This window comes from Vombatus ursinus, unplaced genomic scaffold, assembly GCF_900497805.2.
Source record: "Vombatus ursinus unplaced genomic scaffold, bare-nosed wombat genome assembly UNPS02014168.1, whole genome shotgun sequence".
Classification (NCBI taxonomy): Eukaryota; Metazoa; Chordata; class Mammalia; order Diprotodontia; family Vombatidae; genus Vombatus; species Vombatus ursinus.
In genome coordinates, this window is record NW_020953946.1 from 112,151 (window position 1) to 133,576 (window position 21,426).

General features: G+C 37.1%; 1 protein-coding gene across 2 annotated transcripts in view; it reads right to left on the reverse strand.

Moving 5' to 3' along the window:
* Nucleotides 1–21,426, reverse strand: part of IL3RA (interleukin 3 receptor subunit alpha) — a 59,718-nt gene that overhangs the window by 21,126 nt on the left and 17,166 nt on the right. For both annotated transcript variants that reach the window (XM_027859492.1, XM_027859491.1), the window contains 5 exons: nucleotides 19,193–19,313; nucleotides 18,951–19,080; nucleotides 18,678–18,859; nucleotides 9,600–9,724; nucleotides 2,272–2,301 (listed from right to left, as the gene is read on the reverse strand). In XM_027859492.1, the coding sequence (XP_027715293.1) occupies nucleotides 2,272–2,301; nucleotides 9,600–9,724; nucleotides 18,678–18,859; nucleotides 18,951–19,080; nucleotides 19,193–19,313 (588 nt within the window). The remainder of the gene's footprint in view (nucleotides 1–2,271; nucleotides 2,302–9,599; nucleotides 9,725–18,677; nucleotides 18,860–18,950; nucleotides 19,081–19,192; nucleotides 19,314–21,426) is intronic.

Genomic DNA, 21,426 nt, shown 5'->3' on the forward strand with positions numbered 1-21,426 from the left:
GAAGGGGGAAATGACAAATGTTGGAGAGGATGTCAAAAAATTGAGACCCTAATGCATTGTTGGTGGAGTTGTGAGCTAGGTCAACCATTCTGGAGAACAAGTTGGATTTATACCTAAAGAGCTGTAAAACTATGGATACCCTTTGGTCCAGCAATACTACTATTAAGTTTGTTTCCCAAGGTGATCAGGGAAAAAGAAAGAGAACCTATATGTTCTAAAATATTTGTAGCAGCTCTCTTTATGGTGGCATAGAACTGGAAATTGAGGGGATCCCCATCACTTGGGTAATGGTTAAATAAGTTGTGGTATATGATTATGATGGAATACTGCTGTGCTGTAAGACATGATGAGCAGGTTGATTTTTAGAAAAAACATGGAAAAATTTGCATGAAATAATGAAGAGTGAAATGAGCAGAACCAAGAGAATGTTGTATACAGTAACAGCAATATTGTTTGAACAATAATTGTGAGGAACTAAGTCATTCTGAATATTGTAAATACTCAAATTAATTATGAGGGATCTATGAAAGAAGATGATATTCACTTCCAGAGAAAGAACTGATAAATATTAGTACTCATAGCATGGTTTTACATATTATACACACATACATGGGAGTGTGTGTGTGTGAAATGGTTGTTTTCTTTAGTGTGAGGTGAAGAGGGAAAGAAGGAGACAGTTTGGAACTTAAAATGTAACAAAAATATTAAATTAAAAAAAAAACCTGCTTGTTTATATCCTTTGACCATTTCTCAATTTGGGAATGGCTCTTATTTTTATAAATTTGGCTCAGTTCCCCATCTATTTGAGAAATGAGACCTCTATCAGAGAAACTTACTGTGAATCTCTTCCCCCTCCTGCCATTCCTGTTTTCCTTCTAATTTGGGCTGCATTGATTTTGTTTGTGCAAAAGCTTTACGGAATTAAAATGATTCATTTTAACCTTCCATTATCATCTCTCTCTCTCTAATTTATTCAGACTAAATTTAAAAGTGAAAAATGTGTCATGTGTATAAATTCCCTCCCCTACCTCCAGGGAGCCAGCTGTTAAATATTTATCAGCATCCCATTGAGTGTACCAGAGACCAAGATTGGATATAAAATTCCCTTATGAGAAGTTAGTAAACATAAAGATGACCTCTAGAAGATTCAAGGGTAAGATAAAGGGACAATTAACTTCTTTAAAAATTAATTTAAATTTTTATTCTCCAATTAAGTACCAAATAGAATAAATATTTTTATAATTAACTTCTCACTTAAGGTTTTACTGAAGGAAATTAATTCATGGAAGTCTCCTATAAGTATTATTAATTATTAGGCTCATAGGACCTAAGCCAAGTTTAGAAGGCCTTATAATAATGGCAGTTTAGAGCTTCAATAACGAACACCCCCTTAGATGAACACAATATTGACTTTGGACTTGATTTTCTTCTTGCATGAAGGTACCTAGAATTTTCAATTCTGTAGTCATGCCCTGGTGGTTAATTTGAGTTAATGCACATTTTGAAGGTGCCTAAGTAACTTCTAGTGAGTTGCTTACCAGCTGGGAGAGCATGAGGTGTCATTTTTTATTTGCTATTACATTCTTGGACTGTATTAAAGCAGATGAAGATACTATATGCTTCGATCCAAAGTTATCTTTCATTTTTCTAAGTGTAAATGGAAAGTGAAAAGATGGAATAGTACATCAGAATTAGAGTCAGGAAGATCTAGGTTTAAGCCTTAACTCTGTTTGCCTACTGGTTGTATGACCCTGGACAGATTAATTAACTTTTTAGGCAACTCTAAGGCTGTAATAAGTAAATTTTTTTTTTCATTCTTAAAAAAATGGAGGGGTTCTCTACAGTGAAATCAGGATTTTTAAAAAGGCAATTGTATGTCAATGTCATCTTAACAACCTACTCATCAGACCACAGAGAACTTATTCAGTATATACTTACCCAGTAACCATAAAACCATAAAAAAGAGTAGATAAGAGTTCAGTTAGTCAAAACATAGTGATGGAGGTCTAGCATCAATTTAAGTCTTTGACTTATTGTGTTATCCTGAGAAAGTGAAATCCCTCAAGGGTAGTTTTCCATCTACCCAGCTGTGGCTATCCAGAAGAGCCCAACTTCATTTTGACCCAATTTTCTAAATAATAATGCTAAATAAATGAAATTAATTGGTTGTATCAGTAGAAACAAGACAGCTATGAAAGATTTGCTACTCTTCAACACAGTATTTGCTTTTGGAGTCAAAAGTTTAGTAATGTTAGAGAAAGTAATACTCACTTCTGATTCTAAGATATTCTTGTTAGCAACCTGTAAAAACAACAAAAAAAAGCAAAATCAAGTAAGTGTCTTGAATTCTAATCCCCCTGAGAAATGGCCTTCTTGATTTCCTCCCTTATTTCCAGGAAAGGCAATACAATCTCTAATGCAAATGAGAAAATATGGTAGGCTGTATGGGAAAAAATTCTAAAGCTACGACTTCCTGTGGATGATTGCAGCCAATCCCAAAGTGGATTAAAATGATTTGACTATACTATCTTTCCCCATTTTTTTCTTTTTTCTTTTTAGTTTTTTTCTAGTTTTTACATACTTTATTTATGCTCTGATGAAAAATTATCTTCACAGATAAACATCATCCATAGTGTTTTTTATTCTGTCTTTTTGCCGGTACCAACATTTGCTTTTGCAGTACCCCTGACTTTCCTCATTCTGTTCTTGCATTCCTTTCACTGTTTTCTTGATGTCTTTTTCTTCTCATATAGGCCATGCCTTGCAAGTCTATGCTTTGGTTAATTTTTCTTTGCATTGTCAAGGGAATCATAAATCATGCCAGAGGGTAACACAGCTAATGTCTGAGTCAGGATTTGAACACAAGTCCTCCTGACTCCAGGGCCAGCACTCTATCCATTCTATATGGGAAGTATATCTATATCTAGCTATATCTTCCTTCCCAACAGTATGTTGATACATTAATAAAAATGTAATGACAGATTTGGCTAAAATTCGAGGGTCAATTGTTTTCTTCAACAGGGATTTCCACCTATTTTATCCACTGTACTTGGGGCCTCTTGACCCAAACAGAACAAGTCAAATCCTTCTTCCTCTTGACAGTATTCTTCCAGCTCTAAATGTTATCATCAATCTAGGAAATTCTAGAAGGCAGCTAGCACATTGCCCTTGAATTTTCTTTGTGTTTTACGTGTCCAATCTCTTCAGCCAACCTTCCCTAGTCATGTTCAGCATCCCCTTCCCTATCTTAGTCAATATCCTCTGGATAATTCAGTTTATCAGAGTCCTTTTGGAAAGAGTCTTTTAATTTTTGACACAATGCTCTAGATCTGATTTGATAATGAGTCATTCTGGAAACTATTCCTCTATTAGTGTAACCTAAGATTGAATTTGTTGGCATTTTTTTGTTTTGTTTTTCATTCATGTTGCTTTTTCATTGAGCTTGTGACATGTCTACTAAGACCTATTTTTTTTCCTCACATGAACTGTTGTTAGATATACTTCCCATACCCTATATACTTCTGCAGTTGAGAATCTGAACCCAAATATAGAATGTTACAGTGATCCTTATAAATTTCATCTTATTAGATTCAACCCACATTTTTAGACTATGAGATTTTTTGGATTCTGCCTCTGTTATCCAACATGATCATGTCATGTCATCTAAAATTTTGATTATCATGCTATTTATGTCTTTAGACAAGAGAGGAAGAGAAAGAAGAATGGTGCCAGTACTTATCCACCAAGTCAGATGCCACCCAGATTTATAGGTACTGTAGAAGAAGAAGAATATCAGTGAAGAAGACCAGTCATTCATAGAAGATAACTTGGAAAAAGAGGGACCACAATGAAACCCATGACCTCAAGTGTTTGTATCTATAAATGTGTGAGAAGCAATGAGATAATACATATAAAAAGCTTTGCAAACATTAAAGCTATTATTATTATGGAAAGGTGTATCTTATTCAAAAGGAAAAGTAAATAAAAGTAAGCAATTCTCTAAAATTATAAGTTTTGGAAAAGGTGTCAACCTGTATTAGTAAATGGCCTTTCCTTATCTGGGAGTTCCTTGGGCCAATGAAATCAGTTAATTAGACAATAAGCTTTTGTTAAACACCTTCTATGTGCCAGGTCCTGTGCTGAGGGCTGCGTAGATAAGGAAAAGTAAAAGTCAGTCTCTGCTCTCAAGGAGCTCACAGTCTAATGGGAAAGACTACATGAAAACAATTGTGTAGAAAAAAAATTCATATTCAGGATAAACTGGAGAAAATCAAAAGATGGAAGGCACTAGCATTAAGGCGGATTGGGAAAAGCTTCATGTAGAAGGTGAGATTTATTTTTATCTTGGACTTGAAGGAACCAAAGGAAGTTAGGATCTTAGGTTCAATTCTTATCCCAATTCCCCTAGACATACAAGGAAATCCCTGAACCAAAAAGAGGAAGCAAAGCAGAGAGAACATTTAAGTCAAGATCAACAGAACAAATAGAATTAATGTGGTTAGATTATGCTACAGACCATATGGACCAAAGGAATGAATGACAAGTTCAAGAAACCTCACAAACACACCACAAAGATATGGCATAAGTAGCAAAAGGAGTCTTCAACAATCAAGATGTCTTCAAGCACACATTTTCTCTGCTAAAACAAAGCACTTGACAAATGCACAACTTGACTTAATGGAAATTTCTTTCTTTAAAAGGTGAGACAAACAATTCTAGATCTAAATTTGACCAGTAAGGAAAAATTGATTATGGTAGTAGTAACAAAAAATTTCATTGAGGAAGAATTAGGTTATCTGGTCAAGACACTGGTGTACTTGGAAAATTATCAACCACTACTCTTTGCTACTTCTTCCTCTGAGTACTAGATGATTTCTCTCATGGTGGCATCTGTGAATTATTCCTTGAAGTAATAAAACTTCATTTTCTTTAGTTCGTCCCATAGAGGGTGAAGTTGGCCATTTGGAGCTCCAAAGGTTTATGGGTCCTTCTTCTGCCACATTTTGATACCTTCCAACTTCCTGATCACAGGTTAGGATTCCCACTTTGACTTTTGAGATTCTTTTTCTTCTATGTATCCCCTTTGGAACCCCTCTGCTCTTTCCAGAAATCCTTCTTTATTTGTGTTAATATAGAAAGTAGAGAGGCATTCCTTCAGCTCTTTTGTTTCCTTCTCTACTAGGGTCTCCAACTTATGTTTTATACACAAGGAGCTGTTCTATATAGACTCTCTCTACAAGTCACTTTAAGTTTCTGAAGAAGAAAACTTATCAATTCCTGTGATTTGGAAGGGTTAGACCCAGGTTTACATTCTGTCCTTATTTTGTGCATGGCATTAAGAAACTTCCTTGGTTAATGAGTCCCCTGGTCATTCACAGGTAAGAAAGGCCTGTTGCCTTGAGATGATAACCTTTTTAAGGTACTTTTGTCTTTGAATGACTGAGTTTCTGAAAGTCACTAAGAAACAGTGTGGGTGAAGGAGATTCAGATCTTGTGACTATAGATAAAACACTTAAACTCTCAGTGCCCCTAAGGCAACTCTCTAATACTTCATTAAAGGGGCGTCGCTAATCTGTATCTAGGGCAGGAGTTTCCACATGCTAATATTCTCTACATTGATGAAATTACAATTCCAGAATAAAAATAATAGTCTAAGAGCCCTAGTGCTAATTCAGTAAATTGCTATGGCTTGGGTTAGCTTGATGAGTTAAACCACAGTGCCAACAAGGCTAGGGTTGCAGATCTAATTCCTAGAAAGCCTGACCTGAATGGCTAGTTTTGTTTTATAGCATGACCTTCATATACCATACATGTGTTGCTGGTCCTGAGTAGTCAGGGCACAATTGTATTTGTAGCAGTCCCTCTGGGTTCACTTCCCCAACTGTCACTCATACTGTGGTTTGGCGTCTATAATGCATGGTGCACATGCCAAACCAATTTACTATTACATATACTAAGGCAATGGAAAGACTAAAATAAATTTACACTCACAGTGCATTTCATCACTGTTTATTAAACAACTGAATGTAATTATCTACTCAACAATATAAACATTAACCCCTATAGGGACAAACCATCAACCTGATTGCTAAAGATCCTGGTAAACATGTACTTTACCAGTATTCAGGCCAAAGTTTCCCTCTGCCGAGTTCTATGTCTCCTTTCAAGGTAGTGTTCTGCTAAGTATGAGTTCATGCTAGTGAACATGGAATGCTTGAGTCTCTGGGGAATTTAGGAATCAGTTCTATTGGCCATCCAGAAGCAGATTGATGGCTATTGTCTCCAGTGGGTTTTTATAGGTCTGTCTAAAGACATTTATCAGTTATATTAAGTTCTGATTGGTGATCAATTAATTAATCTTATGAGGAATGGAAACTACCAACCAAGGTTTAGTTTCTTAATGTCATTACCATGTTTATCAGTTGTTTACTAGATTTGGGGGACACACATACAAACAATCATTGAAACATGAAACTATATACAAGTGCTTATCTTATTATAGAAAAACAACTTACATAGCAACTGTTTAATTACAAAATGGAAGCCTAAAATAAAATGGAGTTGCTCATGCTAAGTTAATGTATTATTCCTACTATGGGGTCCCCAGAAGTTCAGATTATTCTGATTCTCAGGGTTCCAGGGTTAATCTTGATAGACAAACCTTTACCTATGTACTTCCCTTTGATTATCAGTCATTTAGAATTTAATGAACTTTTAAAAAACATATTTACTGAGATGGTTAAGAATGGTTAGTATAGGGCATCTAGGTGGCACAGTAGATAGAGCACTGACCCTGAAGTCAGGAGAACCTGAGTTCAAATCCAGTCTCAGATACTTGACACTTATTAGCTGTGGGACCCTGGGCAAGTCACTTAACCCCAATTGCCTCACCAAAAAAAAAATGGCTAGTATAAAACATTTGGTACCCCCTCCCCCCCAAAAAAGAAGTCTAGGGCACATTTTCCCTCGAAAAGAATGGGCTTAAATGTAAAGTATAATGGTAGTGAAGAATGTGTAGAGTACATGGTGACAAAAGGGGTCACCCACAACTCCTGATTAGTGGAAATTTTTGTCCCCTTGTCATAAAGTTATCATGAAGTTCTCCTTAGGTGTAACTCTCTATTAGCCTCTAAGGATCCCTTCCTTTAAAGAGCTCCCAGTCAGCACTTTTCTCTGTCACAAAGTGTCTCACTCCTTGAAAATCACTATCTTTGGGTGACTTTACACATCTGTCTTCAGGCCTTTCCTCACTCTTTGGCTACTAACTGTTCTGGTGGTAACTGCTACCACTTCTGGTTGCTAAGGTGACCTCCGAATCTCTCAAAATCAAATGGCTGGCTAGGGGGAATGGGGAGAGGACAACGAAAAATAAAGAAACTCTTCTCTTCCCTTCAGCCTGCAAAGGATTCCCTCTCAGGAATTTGGCTTGAATTCTTCTACCACTAAATAGGGCTGCCATAAGGTTTTGTGATTTTGAACAAAGTACACACACAAAGGAATATAAAGCAACTTCAAGAAGGAAAGAGTGCCAACAAATAGGGGAATTAGGAAAGGCCTCAGGTAGGACTGGTGGCACTTGAGATGTGCTGTGAAGAAAGTGGAGATTTTACTAGGCAGAGTGGAGGGAAGTACATTCTAGACTTGAGGAAACGACTTTAGCAAAGACCCAAGAGGAAGGAGTAGAATGTTGTGTGTGTATATTTGGATCAGCAAATAGGTCAGTTGGACTGAAATAGAGAACACATAAAAGGAGCAATTTGAAGACCAATATGAAGTAAGGAGAGGTAAGTGGGTGTCTTATTAGGCTCACAGGATCATAGATTTAGAGCTGGAGGGGATTTTAGAGGTCATTCAGCCCAGCCCACCCCCACTCCATTTTGCAGATGAGGAAACTGAGGCTCAGAGAAATTAAGTGATTCTCCCATAGTCACACAGCTAACAAACGTCAGAGGCAGGATTTGAATTTTGTCTTTCTGACTCGAAATCCAGCACTTTCACCCCTCTGACACACTGTTTCTCAAGGTAGAGCTTTAAATGAAATTTTGTATTTTATCATAGAGGTGGTAGGGATGCTCTGAAGATTTTTGAATAGGAGAGTGGCATGGTCAGACTTGTATGTTAGCCATATCAATTCAGGAATAGTGAGGAACATAGATTGAAGAAGACCAATTTGAAGGCTATTTCAATAGGCCAGGTGAAAGGGACAAGGTAAACTAAGATAGAGGTTATATGAATAGAGGGAAGGGGATAGATGAGACAAATGTAGTGGGGGCAGGAAAGACTTGGCAACTAATTGGATTTGGGGGAAGGAGAGAGAGAAAAGTAAAGAATGACTGTGAGGCTGCAATTCTGGGTGACTAGAAGGATTCTCTCTACAAAAGTAGAGAAGTTTGGAGGAGAGAAAGATTTGAGGGGAAAATATTAATTCCATTTTAGAAACGTTGAGTTTGAGATGCTTACAGAACATTCAAGTGGAGATGTCTAGTAGAAAGTAAGTAATATGGAACTTTAACTCCAGAGAATAATTGGGGCTAGATATATAAATTTGAGACATAGATATATAGAAATGATATTTGAACTCATGGGAGCTGGTGATATGATCAAGAAAGAGGGTATAGAAAGAGAGAAAGGAAGAGGACACACAAGAGAACCTTGAGAAAACAGTGTTTGGTATTTGGGAGAAGGGTGATGACTCAGCAAGAGAAACTGAAGAGAGATCAGATAGGAAGGATAAGGATTAGGAGAAAGAAGTATCACAGAAACAAATGGAGGGGAGAGCATCCTGGAGGAAAGGGTAATCTCTAAGTCAAAAGTTGCAGAGGTCAACTAGATTAATAGGACACAGAAAAAGCCATTGGATTTGGCTACTAAGAGATCATTGGCAACTTTGGAGGGAACAATTTCAGTGTAGTGGTGGGGTTGGAAGTCAGATATTAAAGGGATGACATGAATAAAAAATGAGAAAATGAGACCATCTCTTTTAGGAGTTTGGTTGTGAAAGGAATAAAAGGTGTAGGAGGTTAGTTTGGCAGGTTCAAGTGAAGGATTTTTTTAAAGGCCTGGAAAGACCTAAGCATTTTTGTAGGTGGCAGGGAAGGAGCCAGTGGATAGTGAGAGATTGATGATGACAGAAAAATAAGGAATGATTGAAGTGGCAAGATCCCATAGGATAGGGGAGAGGAGAGAAATCAAGGGCATGGGCAAAGAAGTTGGCCTTGGCTAGAAGATTGGAGTAAATGAAGTGAAAATGGGTTACAAAATGGTGAAGACAGATTATGTCCTGTTATTTATTAAGGTGACAATAACTATCGCACTATTTTTTTCCTGTTGTGATATTCTTTCATATTGCCCAAAGATTAATTTCTCATTGTTGATGGCTAGTTTCCATTTAGAAAAGACAGAAGACCATCCTTGCACCTTCGAGAGGAGAAAATAACAAGGAAAAGAAGGGAAAGTTGTTCAGATTGGAGGAAGTTTTGGTGCAATAGAATTACTCTGATCAGAAAGAAAGTTAGGTTGAGGGAAATGGATCTTTCAGCGCACATAATATAGGGAACAGTTTCATGGAGTATGATTTAAGAAGTGACAAAAAAATTTACCTTTTGAATTTGAAGCTGATATTCAAAGTTAGTGTCCCATAATTCTCTTCTTTTGGGTAGCTGCCACTGCATGCTACAGCTAAGATTTGTGCAGTTTATGTTGATATTTGGTGGTGTAAATATTTCTGGAATAGAAACATAAACATTGTGATGGATAATAGAGAAGTCAATGTTTTCCTTACATATACTTTGGAAATGTACTTGCCTCAGTAACTAGGGGTAGGAACTAGTCCTGTGATTTCATTGGTATGGGGAATTTGCAGTGATACATTCTATCAATGAAAATTGGTACATTCTTTGTAACTTGTATAATTGTAGAAGAAAAATAATTTAATTGTTTAGGTGTTGAGTTAAAGTATTATATATATGTACATATATACTATTTATAGTACTTATATGTATAGTATTCATATGTACAAATATACTATTTATTACATAGTATAATCTATGTGAAACTATATAACTACACATAGTTATATATAACTTATGTATGTATGTGTATATATTACATATGTGTTTCTATAAGTATATATGTTCAGCAAACATACAAATATACAGAATATATTCAGCAAAATATACAAATACTACAACAAAATGATCAAGAGAGGAAGATTCAGGTTTAACAGTGGGTGGGATGCAAACACACACAAAACTGTTTTTTAGATTCCATGGAGAAAGGTACAATTCAAAACAAAGTACATCCTAGGTTTCAGCCATTTGTCCTGATCCTAGGATATGCTGTTGTACATGTAAAACCCAGCCTGGGTTTGGCTGGCTCTGCCAGGATGGTAGGCTAGTCTTATTAAGTGCCTATCCTGTAGGTGCCTATCAGTTGGGGAGATGTATAAATAAATTGTGGCACATGAATATAATCCTGTGCTGCAAAAAATAAAAAAAAATAATAACATGAAGAATGTAGAGAAGCATGGAAAGAGTTATATGAACCAATGCAGAATGAAGTAGACAGAACCAGGAATCAATCAACATACATTTATTAAGTACTTATTACATTCCAGGCATTGTGCTAAACACTGCAAATAGAAAAAACTACAAAAGTCCCTGCCATCAAGAAGCTTACATTCTAATAGAGACCACACACACACACACACACACACACACACACACACACACACACACAAGGAGGGAGGGGGAGAGACAGACAGAGAGAAGTTATCTTATTATTCCTCTTAAATGGGAAGGCATTAGCAACTGGCCGAATGGAAAATGCCTCCTGCAGAAGGTGACTTTACAAATGAGTTGAAGCAGGGGCAGCTAGGTGGTACAGTGGATAGAGCACTGGCCCTGGAGTCAGGAGCGCCTGAATTAAAATCTGGCCTCAGACACTGACTGTGACCCTGGGCAAGTCACTTAACCCTGATTACCTAAAAACAAAACAAACAAAGAAAAAAACTGAATTGAAGGAAACCAAGTATTCCAAGAATTCAAAATGAACAGGGAAACTGTTTTAGTGCCCATATTTGTTGATGTTTGTCAGTTTCAGAAAACATACAAGTATAGTAGGGTAGAGGTGAGAGAGAATGGTCACATACTTGAAATTAACAATCTACTCTGTTGTGCTTTCCTAATGTACCAATCATGGGCATGCTGGGTTAAAAAAAAAAAAGCAAAAAAAAAAGCAAAAAAAGTGGATAGAATGTTCATGGTATTAAGTAATTATACCTTATATTACCAGCTACTCTGGCTGTTTCTATTGAAGTTTTTTTCCTTATCCCTCTCTCACCTGTGATTAAGATGCCTTATCTGACTAGTGTACGTCATGCATGATGACAACAAATGATGATAGAGATTTCTATGCACTGACAAACCCAGACCTGCAATATTATTCTGAGTCACCAAACCCATCTCTGGAAGCTCTCAACATGAAACTTAACCTGTCCCACTCTTCTTTGGACAAATCATTTTTTGCCATTCTCTCCTCTCACTTAACCAATTGTTATAAAACCCAACTTAGTTGGAATAAAACCCATATCTTTTGGATGTAGAATATCAAAAGTTTTCCTCCTTCTTGGATTCACAGTCTCTACTCACAACTATCTGTATTTTTTTTTTTAAGGCAATTGAGGTTAAGTGACTTGCCCAGGGTCACACAGCTAGTAAGTGTCAAATGTTTGGTCTGAGGTCAGATTTGAACTCAGGTCCTCCTGACTTCAGGGCTGGTGCTCTATCCACTGTGCCACCTAGCTGCCCTGCAACTATCTATATTTTCCACAGACTATTTCTTTCCTTCCCCCTTAATAGTATTTTATTTTTTTTCAATTACATGTAAAGATAGTTTTCAACATTTATTTTTTTAAATTTTGAGTTCCAAATTTTTCTTCCTCCCCTCCCTCCCCCCTCCCTTCCATTCTCCCCAAGACAGCAAACAATGTGATATGGGTTATACATGTACAATCATGTAAATATTTCTACATTAGTCATGTTGTGAAAGAAGAATCAGAATGAAAGAGAAAAACCATAAGAAAGAAAAAAAAAAACAAAAAAGTGAAAATAGTATGCTTCAGTCTACATTCAGACTCCATAGCTCTTTCTTTGGATATGGTTAGCATTTTCCATCACAAGTCTTTTGGAATCATCTTGGATCATTGTATTGCCAAAGACTATTTCTAATTCCAAGATAAAACCTGATTATCTGGCTACCAGAATCATAGAATCATAGAAGGGACTTCAGAGACCAATCACTCTAATGTTTAGCTGAACAAGATTCTCTTTTACAAAATCCTTGAACTGATCTACAAAATATTGCACCTGCTTAAGACTTCCAGTATGAGAAAACCACCCCACCAGCTATTGAGAAGGCCCATTCCACTTTCAGCTAAACTTAATTATTAGGAAGTTTTACCTTATCTCAATCCTTAATTTGCCTTTTTTAATTTTTCATCTACTACTCCTAGTTCTCTCTCAGGCCAGGCAAAACATGTCTGATCTTCCTCTAATGTTTCAGCATTAAGAGAAGAGCACTTTAAAAAAATATATTTATTTATTTTTGTATTTATTTAGTATTTTATTTTTCCTCAGTTACATGTAAAAACAATTTTTAATATTTATTTTTAAAACTTTGAGTTCCAAATTCTTGGACAAATTCTATGACAGAAGTCATTCTGGTCTAACCACCTCATCTGACACATGAGGAAACTGAGGTCCAGAAAATTTACTTTGACCAACATTATGTATGACTGCCAAGTTTGGAGTGCTTTCCCTCTTCACTTCTGCCTCTTAGAATTTCTAGCTTCTTTCAAGGCTCAACTCAGGTGTCACCTTCTATGTGGGGCCTTCCCTGATCTCCTCAGTGATGAGTGCTGTCCCCCACACCAAAATTACTTTCTATCCATTTTGACTTTACTTATCTGTGTTCATTTTGTATAACCAATAATAGAACCTAAATTCCTTACGGCAGGAGCTATTTTGTTTTTGTCTTTGTGATTCCAATAAATAGTGTTGTGCCTAGCATATAGCAGGTGCTTAATAAATGCCTGGTGATTCTACCACCTCACTCTAGAGATGTGACTGTAAACAAAAGATTTAATTTTTCAGTGCCTTAAGGAACTTTCTAAGACTACAGGTTACATATATATTGCTAATTTGTATTAGTGAAGGAGTTTCCTCATTGGGAGTGCAGGTCCAATAAAAATTTTCAGCCTTAGGAAAGCGCCATACACATAGTAGTTGTTAAAAAATGCTTGTTGAACTGAACTGGCAGGGGGATTCAACATTTCACCAAGCCATTTAGCTTGAGGTGTTCTCATCATTAAGGAACAGTGAAACACCATCACTCCATCTATACAGATTGATATCATTTAACTCCAAAGTCCAGTGATATGAGGGAGGACTGTAATTGTACATATTTTTTCCCTCAAATTAATCTCTTTGAAGCCTTCATCCATTGCTCCTAATTCTGACCAACTAATTCTTGTTCCAACCAAGCAGAATAATTCCCTCTAATGTTCTAGCATTTTGAATACTCAAAGACAGCTATTATGTCTTGGGTAGCCAATTCTTCTTTTCTCTCAACTAAACATCCCCAATTCCTTTAACTGATTTTCATACGGTTTCATTTTCAAGATCCTGCACTATCCTAGTCACTCTTCTCTAGATGCTATCCAGCTATTGAATATCTTTCCTAAAACATGATGCTCCAAATTAAACACAAATGTAGATTGGTCTAACCAGGGTGGAATTCAACTGAACTATCATCTCTCTAGTCCTAGATATTATGCATCTCAAAGCATTTTATGATTCTTTTAGCTTTCTGACTGTTATATCAAACTTTCTTCTCATTTCAGTCCATGAAAACCCTCAGATCATTTTCTCAGGCAAAATCCCATATCTCTTCCTCTCTGTTGCCTAGTTTTACCCCCCAGCTCTATTTGCCATCTATCTTCTTTTTTTTAAGTTATTTACTTTTAGTTTTCAACATTGACTTCCACAAGATTTTGAGTTCCAAATTTTCTCACCATCTTGACCCTACCCCTACCCAAAGACAATGTGCATTCTGAATATGCCTTCTCCTAATCTGTCCTCCTTTCTATCACCTCCCCTTCTCTTATCACTTCCCCTTCTATTTTCTTATAGGGAAGGATAGATTTCTGCATCCCATTGCCTGTATATCTTATTTCCCAGCTGCATGTGAAAACAATTTTTAACATTTGTTTTTAAAACTTTGGGTTTGAAATTTTCTCCCTTCTTCCCTCCCCACCCACCCTCATTGAGAAAGCAAGCCACTTGATGCAGGCTATACATGTCATCTATCTTCTTTTCATAGTAGCTATGATTCTTGGGGTAGAATGTACATAAATACAATGCATAAATACAGTGTGCATAAATACAATGATCTAAGACAATTCCAAAAGACTCATGATGAAAAATGCTATCCACATCCAGAGAAAGAACTATGGAATCTGAAAGCAGATCGAAGCATACTGTTTCCTCTCTCTTTTTTGTTTTTTTCTTTCTCATGATTTTTCCCTTTTGTTCTGATTCTTCTTTCACAACATGACTAATGTGGAAATATGTTTGATGTGATTGTATATGTATAGCCTATATTAGATTGCATACAGTCTTAGGGAAGGGGGAGAAGAAAGGGGGGAAAATTTAGAATTCAAAATCTTATAAAAGTGAATGTTGAAAACTGAAAATAAAATAATTAATTAATTAAAAATAAGATCTAGGTCCCTTCCAGCTCAAGGGAAAAAAATATTCCTCCCAGCTTTGGGTCACCCACAAATTATATGAATAAGCCATTTATGAAAGGGTGTGCTTATAAATGTTTAACAACCAGCCCTCTTGGGAGGGGAGGGTGATGTATAGTTTTAAGTTTAAACTGTATTATTAAAAGTTATTAAGAATTCCTCCCTTACTTTCTTAAGCCTAGACAACAAAATAATAAATCAAGTCTCGATTTCACCAGGAAATGATTGAATGATTCTATCTTTCAGCATTTGCTGTTTTCTGAAGTGTAAATATGCACACTAAACATTTAACAATCTTTCTCACGAGCCAGTTAGTAGCTGGCTCCAGTGCACCATTTTACCTAAGTCATGGGTAAACATATTAAATAGAACCAGGTCAAGTACAGATACCTAGAGTGCTACACTGGAAATCTACTTCCAATTTGACATTAAACAATGAACTTGACTATTCTTTGGTTCTGGCCATTCAATCAGCTCTGAATATAACATATTGTACCACAATCTATCTCACATATTGTGTGACTTTGACAAATTCTTTACTAAAATCTAGCTAAATCATATCTGGATTTCTGTACTTGAAAAGTAGAACATTTTCTGTTTTTCTTCTGATTACTGCCTCCCATAATATACCCTCTCTCTTATTTCCACCCCCTGAACTCCTTTCCTTCTTAACTCTGTTGGATAAGATGAATTTCTGTACTCAACTATTTCTATGTGTATTCTTCCCTCCTTTAACTGATTCAGATGAGAGTGAGATTCAAGTGTCTCCTGCACCTTCCAAGTGTTCCCTTTCCTGTATAAACTCTTCTTTTGTGCACTCTATCTATGTGAGATGATTTTTCCCTATTTTCCTCTCCCTTTTCTCCTCTCCCAGTGTATTTCTCTTCTTTACCCTTCCATTCTTCTTTTGAGAGCATTCAAACATAACCAAATTACATCTGGGCTCTCGTTCTAGTTAGACTTTAAGACCCTTTGTGATGATACGGTTCTGAGGGGTTACATTTATCATCTCCACGTGTAAGAATGCAAACAATTTAATCTTGTTTAGTCCCTTATGATTTCTCACTCATGTTTATCTTTTTATGCTACTTTTGAGTCCTATGTTTGTATGTCAAATTTTCTACTCAGCTCTGGTCTTTTCTTTCTTTCTTTCCTACTTTTTTTTTTTTTGTTTAAGCCCTGGTCTTTTCATCAGGAATGCTTGAAAGTCCTTTATTTCATTAAAGGAAAGACCCTACCATTAAAGGAAATTGGGAAAGAATTCTTTTAGATGATGGGATTTCAGCTGTGACTTGAAGAAAGCTAGGGAACCCTAGAGGTGGATTAGTAGATTAGTAGAATTCCAGGCATGGGAACAGTCACGGAAAATGCATAGAAGTAGGAGATAGAGTGTCTTACATGAAGAACAGGAAGAAGACCAGTGTTATTGGATTCCAGAGTCCATAGAGGTGGGGAGTAAGATGTAAGAAGACTGGAAACAGAAGGCTTTGAGTCTTTCTTAGTCTTTCCTAATGATATGCCCTTCCTTCTGTTTATTATTTCCAATTTATCCTGTATGTATCTTGTTTGTACATAGTTGTTTTCATGTAGTCTTCCCCACTAGACTGTGAACAACTTAAGAGCAGGGACAGTTTTAAGCCTTTCTTTATATTTCCAACACTTAACTCCTTGAGGGTAGGGGCTGTTTTTTTTTTCTTTGTGTCTTCAGTACCTAGTGTTGTGTACTAGGTGCTTAATAAATGTTTGGGGTTGTTTCTAGGACCTTATTCTCTAGTGATGTGACCATTGTTGTTGTTCAGTTGTGTCCACAGGGTTTTCTTGGCAAAGATAGTGGAGTGGTTTACCATTTCCTTCTTCAATGTGTCCCTATTTTACAGATGAGAAACTGAAGCAAATAGGGGTTAAGTGACTTGCCCAGGTTCACACAGCTAGCAAATGCCTAAGGTCAAATTTGAATTCAGACCTTCCAGTCTCCAGACCTGGTCTCTATTTCCTACACCTAGCTGCCCCTCAGTGTGACCACAGGCAAGTTATTTAACCTGTCAGTGCCCCAGGGAACTTTCTAATCTCCCTAAAGAGATTCAAAGACTACAAGTTAGAAATGAATTGCTAATTTGCATTGGTGGAAGAAGTGCCTGGCATCTAGAAGGTACTTAAAAATAAATTCTTGTTATCTATCTTATCCTATGGAAAAATGGGGGAAAAGGATAAGAGAAGGGGAGATGATAGAAGGGAGGGCAGATTGGGGGAGGGGGTAAACAGAAGCAAATACTTTTGAGGAGGGACAGGGTCAAAGGAGAAAATAGAATAAATGGGGGAGGGGTAGGGGGGACAGAATAGGATGAAGGGAAATATAGTTAGTTTTTCACAACATGACTATTATAGAAGTGTTTTGCATGACTACACATGTATAACCTGTATCGAGTTGATTGCCTTCTCAGTGAGGGTGGATGGGGAAGGAGGAAGGGAGAGAATTTGGAACCCAAAGTTTTAAAAACAAATGTTAAAAGTTATTTTTACATGTAACTGGGAAATAAGATACAGGCAACGGGGTATAGAAATCTATCCTTCCCTACAGGAAAATAGAAGGGGAAGGGGATAACAGAAGGAGGGGGTGATAGAAAGGAGAGCAGATTGGGGGAAGGGGTATTCAGAATGCACACTGTCTTGGGGTGGGGGAGGGATGAGATGGGGAGAAAATTTGAAACTCAAAATCTTGTGGAAATGAATGCTGAAAACTAAAAATAAATTAATAATAAAAAAAATGCCTGTTGACTGACTGATTTTCTCATGTTTTCAGCTTTATCCTTCATGCTTTTTGCCATTTTCCTCCCTGCTAAAAAGTGTCCCACTGGTACACATATACCCCAAGATGGAAAAAAAAGTCCCACATACACCAAATTATTTATAGCAGTACCTTTTGTAGTAGTAAAGTGCTGGAAACGAAGTAGATACTCACTGATTGGGGAATGGTTATACTGGTGCATGAATGAAATGGAATATTACTGAACCATAAGACTACGAAGAATACACATGAAAGATGTATATGAATGGAAGTGACATCAAGTGAAGGAAGCAGAATCAGTAATATGCCCACTAACTACAACAATGTAAATGGAAACAACAACAGCAACATCATGCAATTATAACGACCATATTCATCTCTGAAAAAGATAAAGGAAAATGAACTTCTTTCCCAAATTTGCAGAGGTAAGAAACTATGGGTGTGGAATACTGAATGTACTGTCCAAAACAGATGATCTGTTAGTTGTATTGGGCAGCTAGATGGTGCAGTGGATAGAGCGCCAGGACTGGAGTTGGAAGACTCATTTCCCTTAGTTCAAATTTGACCTCAGACTCTTCCTAGCCGGGTGACCTTGGCAAGTCATGTAACCCTGCTTGCCTCAGTTTCCTCATTTGTGAAATGAGCTGGAGAAGGAAATGCTCCAGTATCTTTGCCAAGAAAACCCCAAATGGGATCACAGGAGTTGGACAGGACTGACACTACTGAACAACAACATTAGTCGTGTTGGTTAGTTTTTGCTGAACTACTTTTTCCCCCTGTCTTTTAAAATCTTTGGTACAGGAGATGGTTCTTTGGCAAGGGGGAGGGGAAAAGATATTTGGTAGTCAAGGTGATGTAGAAGTAAAAACTATCAATACAGACTTTGTTAAATAAAAAAAGAAACATTGTATCGATGAGGAAGACATATAGTATCTCAGTTGTAGGAAGAACAGGCCGGTAGAAGAGGCACTTGAGGTACATTTTATGAGATGCTATAGAGCCAAACCATTCATTCAATCACTACAAATAAAAACATGACCCATGTCTCACTAGCATGAATGTGTAACAAACATAAATTATTCTTACCAATTTTACTTAGTTTAATGTACTTATCACTACACTGGACTTCCCTTCCACTGCTGGTTCCAGTTACTAGGAAGTGATATTCTCCAGGGTCTCTGAATCCTGAGAGGTTATCAAAATGACATCCAACATGTCTTCCTTCAGAATCTGTCTTGTATTCTGGACATTCTTTATCCACAAAAGTCCTTGAAAAAGCAAAGTATTTCTATGAAAGATCCAAAAACCTTTTAGTATGACAGAATTATAAAGGGGTTTCCCTTTAAGACCAAAACCTACTTTGGGTATTGTGAGTAAAAAAATTGATACTGGATATCTCTTGGAGTTTCTCTCACTGTCCATTTGCAGTCCATGAGATTTGCATCATGAACCTGGCAGGATAAATTTTCTTCAGTGGTCCCTTCTTTTCCTAGGAAGATAAAAATGAAAGAAAATCTATTTGCGTATTTGTGTGCACACAAAATTTAGTTTTGAGGGTGATGAGAAATCAAAAAAATATGTTAAACATGATGCTACATCACCTCTTCGGGGAAAGTGTAATGTTTCTAAAAATCTTTCCCCAGCAAATCCCTCAATTTCAAGGTCTACCCCTTGGCACCAAGGATAGAAGAAACTTAGTCTGCACTCCTTGTTTTCACTTGCCTAAAAACAAAAACAAGAAATCACACAATCATTAGCTAATTGATCATGAAACAGGAGAAATAAAATAAGGAAATTAGACTGAATACCCTCTAAGGTCCTGTCTACTTGTGATATGCTATAACTCTATAACTGTTGAAAACTAAGTCACCTTGCTTCCCAGAATTCTTCTCCATATTGTACTGGAAAGGTCATTGGACTTGAGAGTCAAAAATCTGGTCTAGGCATAGTCACTTATGAGGTATACGATACTGGAAAAGGGAAGGGTAAGAAAACAAGCATTTCTATAACTCTTACTATGTGCCAGGCAATGTACCAAGCACTTGTCACAAATATTATCTTATTTGGTCCTTACAACACTGCAGAGTAAGTGCTTTTATTATCCCCATTTCACAGTCAAGGAAACTGAGACAAACAGAAGTAAGTGACTTGTCTAGGGTTACACAGCTAATAAGTGTCCAGGCCAGATTTGAACTCAGGTCTTCCTGTGCTCTACTACTTAACATCTTTACACTTTAATTTTCTCATGGAAAAATGGAAATAATACTTTGCACTGTCTACTGCATAGGGCTATTGTCAAGATCAAATGGTTTGATTGTGTATAAAGTACTTTTTCAATCATAGTATAACATAGAAACATCAATTATAACTACTTATGACTTGGAAAAGTAAGTTCTCACTATCAAAGTCCCTGGCACTGTCAAATGGTTTAACATCAGAGACAGATTATGATTTTGTTAACGGAAATGATGTTTCAGGGGCAGCTAGGTGGCACAGTAGATAGAGCTCTGGCCTTAGAGTCAGGAGTACCTGAGTTCAAATTTGGCCTCAGACACTTGAAACTTACTAGCCGTGTGACCCTGGGCAAGTCACTTAACCCCAATTGCCTCACCCCCCAAAAAAAATATTAAAAAAGAAAAGATTTTTCAAAAGATGGATTACGATTTGTTTTACTTCTGTACCCTAAAAATCTTTGGACCTTTCCATTTGGCTTACAACCTAAACCTACATGTGATATTTCCCCAATTAGAATTAGAACTTCCTGAGAGCAGGGACTGTCATGCTTTTCTTAGAGCTATGCTTTGCACACAGTAAGCATTTGATGCCTTTTCATGTATTTACTTGTAATTATAATATATGTATATATGTGTGTAACTTTTTTTGGGGAGGGGTGGAGGGAGGAGGAACTCATGATTTCATTGGTGTAGGGAGCTCCCAGCGAGGGACTTCCTCTACAAGTGTAGATGAGTACCTAATCTGCAATTTTTAGCCTTAGTGAGTTGCCTTGAGGCACTGAAAAATCAACTAACTTGACCAGGATCACCGAGCCAGTATACATAAGAGTCAGGACTTAAACTTGGAGTCTTCCTGACTCTAAAGCTAGCTCACATTTGAACAGAAATTGAGTTTAAATACAGAAGGGAAAACCCATGATCTCTTAGTACCTTTTTCCTCACTGGTGGTGATGGAGGCAAGAAGTGCTGTGAGTTGCTGCAGGGGGTGGGGTAGGTTGGTAAAAGAAGCTGCCTATTCTTACCCCACTACCATAGTCTATGAACACATGGAGCCTCCATTTCTTTTATGTTTATTTTTCCTAATTTTAGGTGAATGAGTAGCCTAAAATGGAATTGTCTAGGCAGTGACTGTAATTTAAGGAGATGCCCTCAATGTCCTCAGAAGGCCCACATTTAATTACTGGAGGATGGTGGTGGCTTCGGGGACTGTGACCCTTGTCTCTCTGAGCTGAACAGCAGCTGTGCTTCCTTTGAGGACCTGAAGGTAGTTGGGAACCAGTTGAATTTAAAAACTGGAACTCAGAGAGGGAGATCCCAAACTGGGATAAAGTGACATAAGGAATTTAGCCCCTACACAAGGGCCACAATTTCTTGGGGATGATTTTCCCTTCTCAATAATGGAGACCTTTTCCTAGGAAGTTTTGCCTGTTTTTATTTTTTTTTATTTTTATTTTTTAGGCAATTGGGGTTAAGTGACTTGCCCAGGGTCACACAGATAGTATGTGTCAAGTGTTTGGTCTGAGTTTGGATTTGAACTCAGGTCCTCCTGACTTCAGGGCCAGTGCTTTATCCATTGTGCCACCTAACTGCCCCTTAGTTTT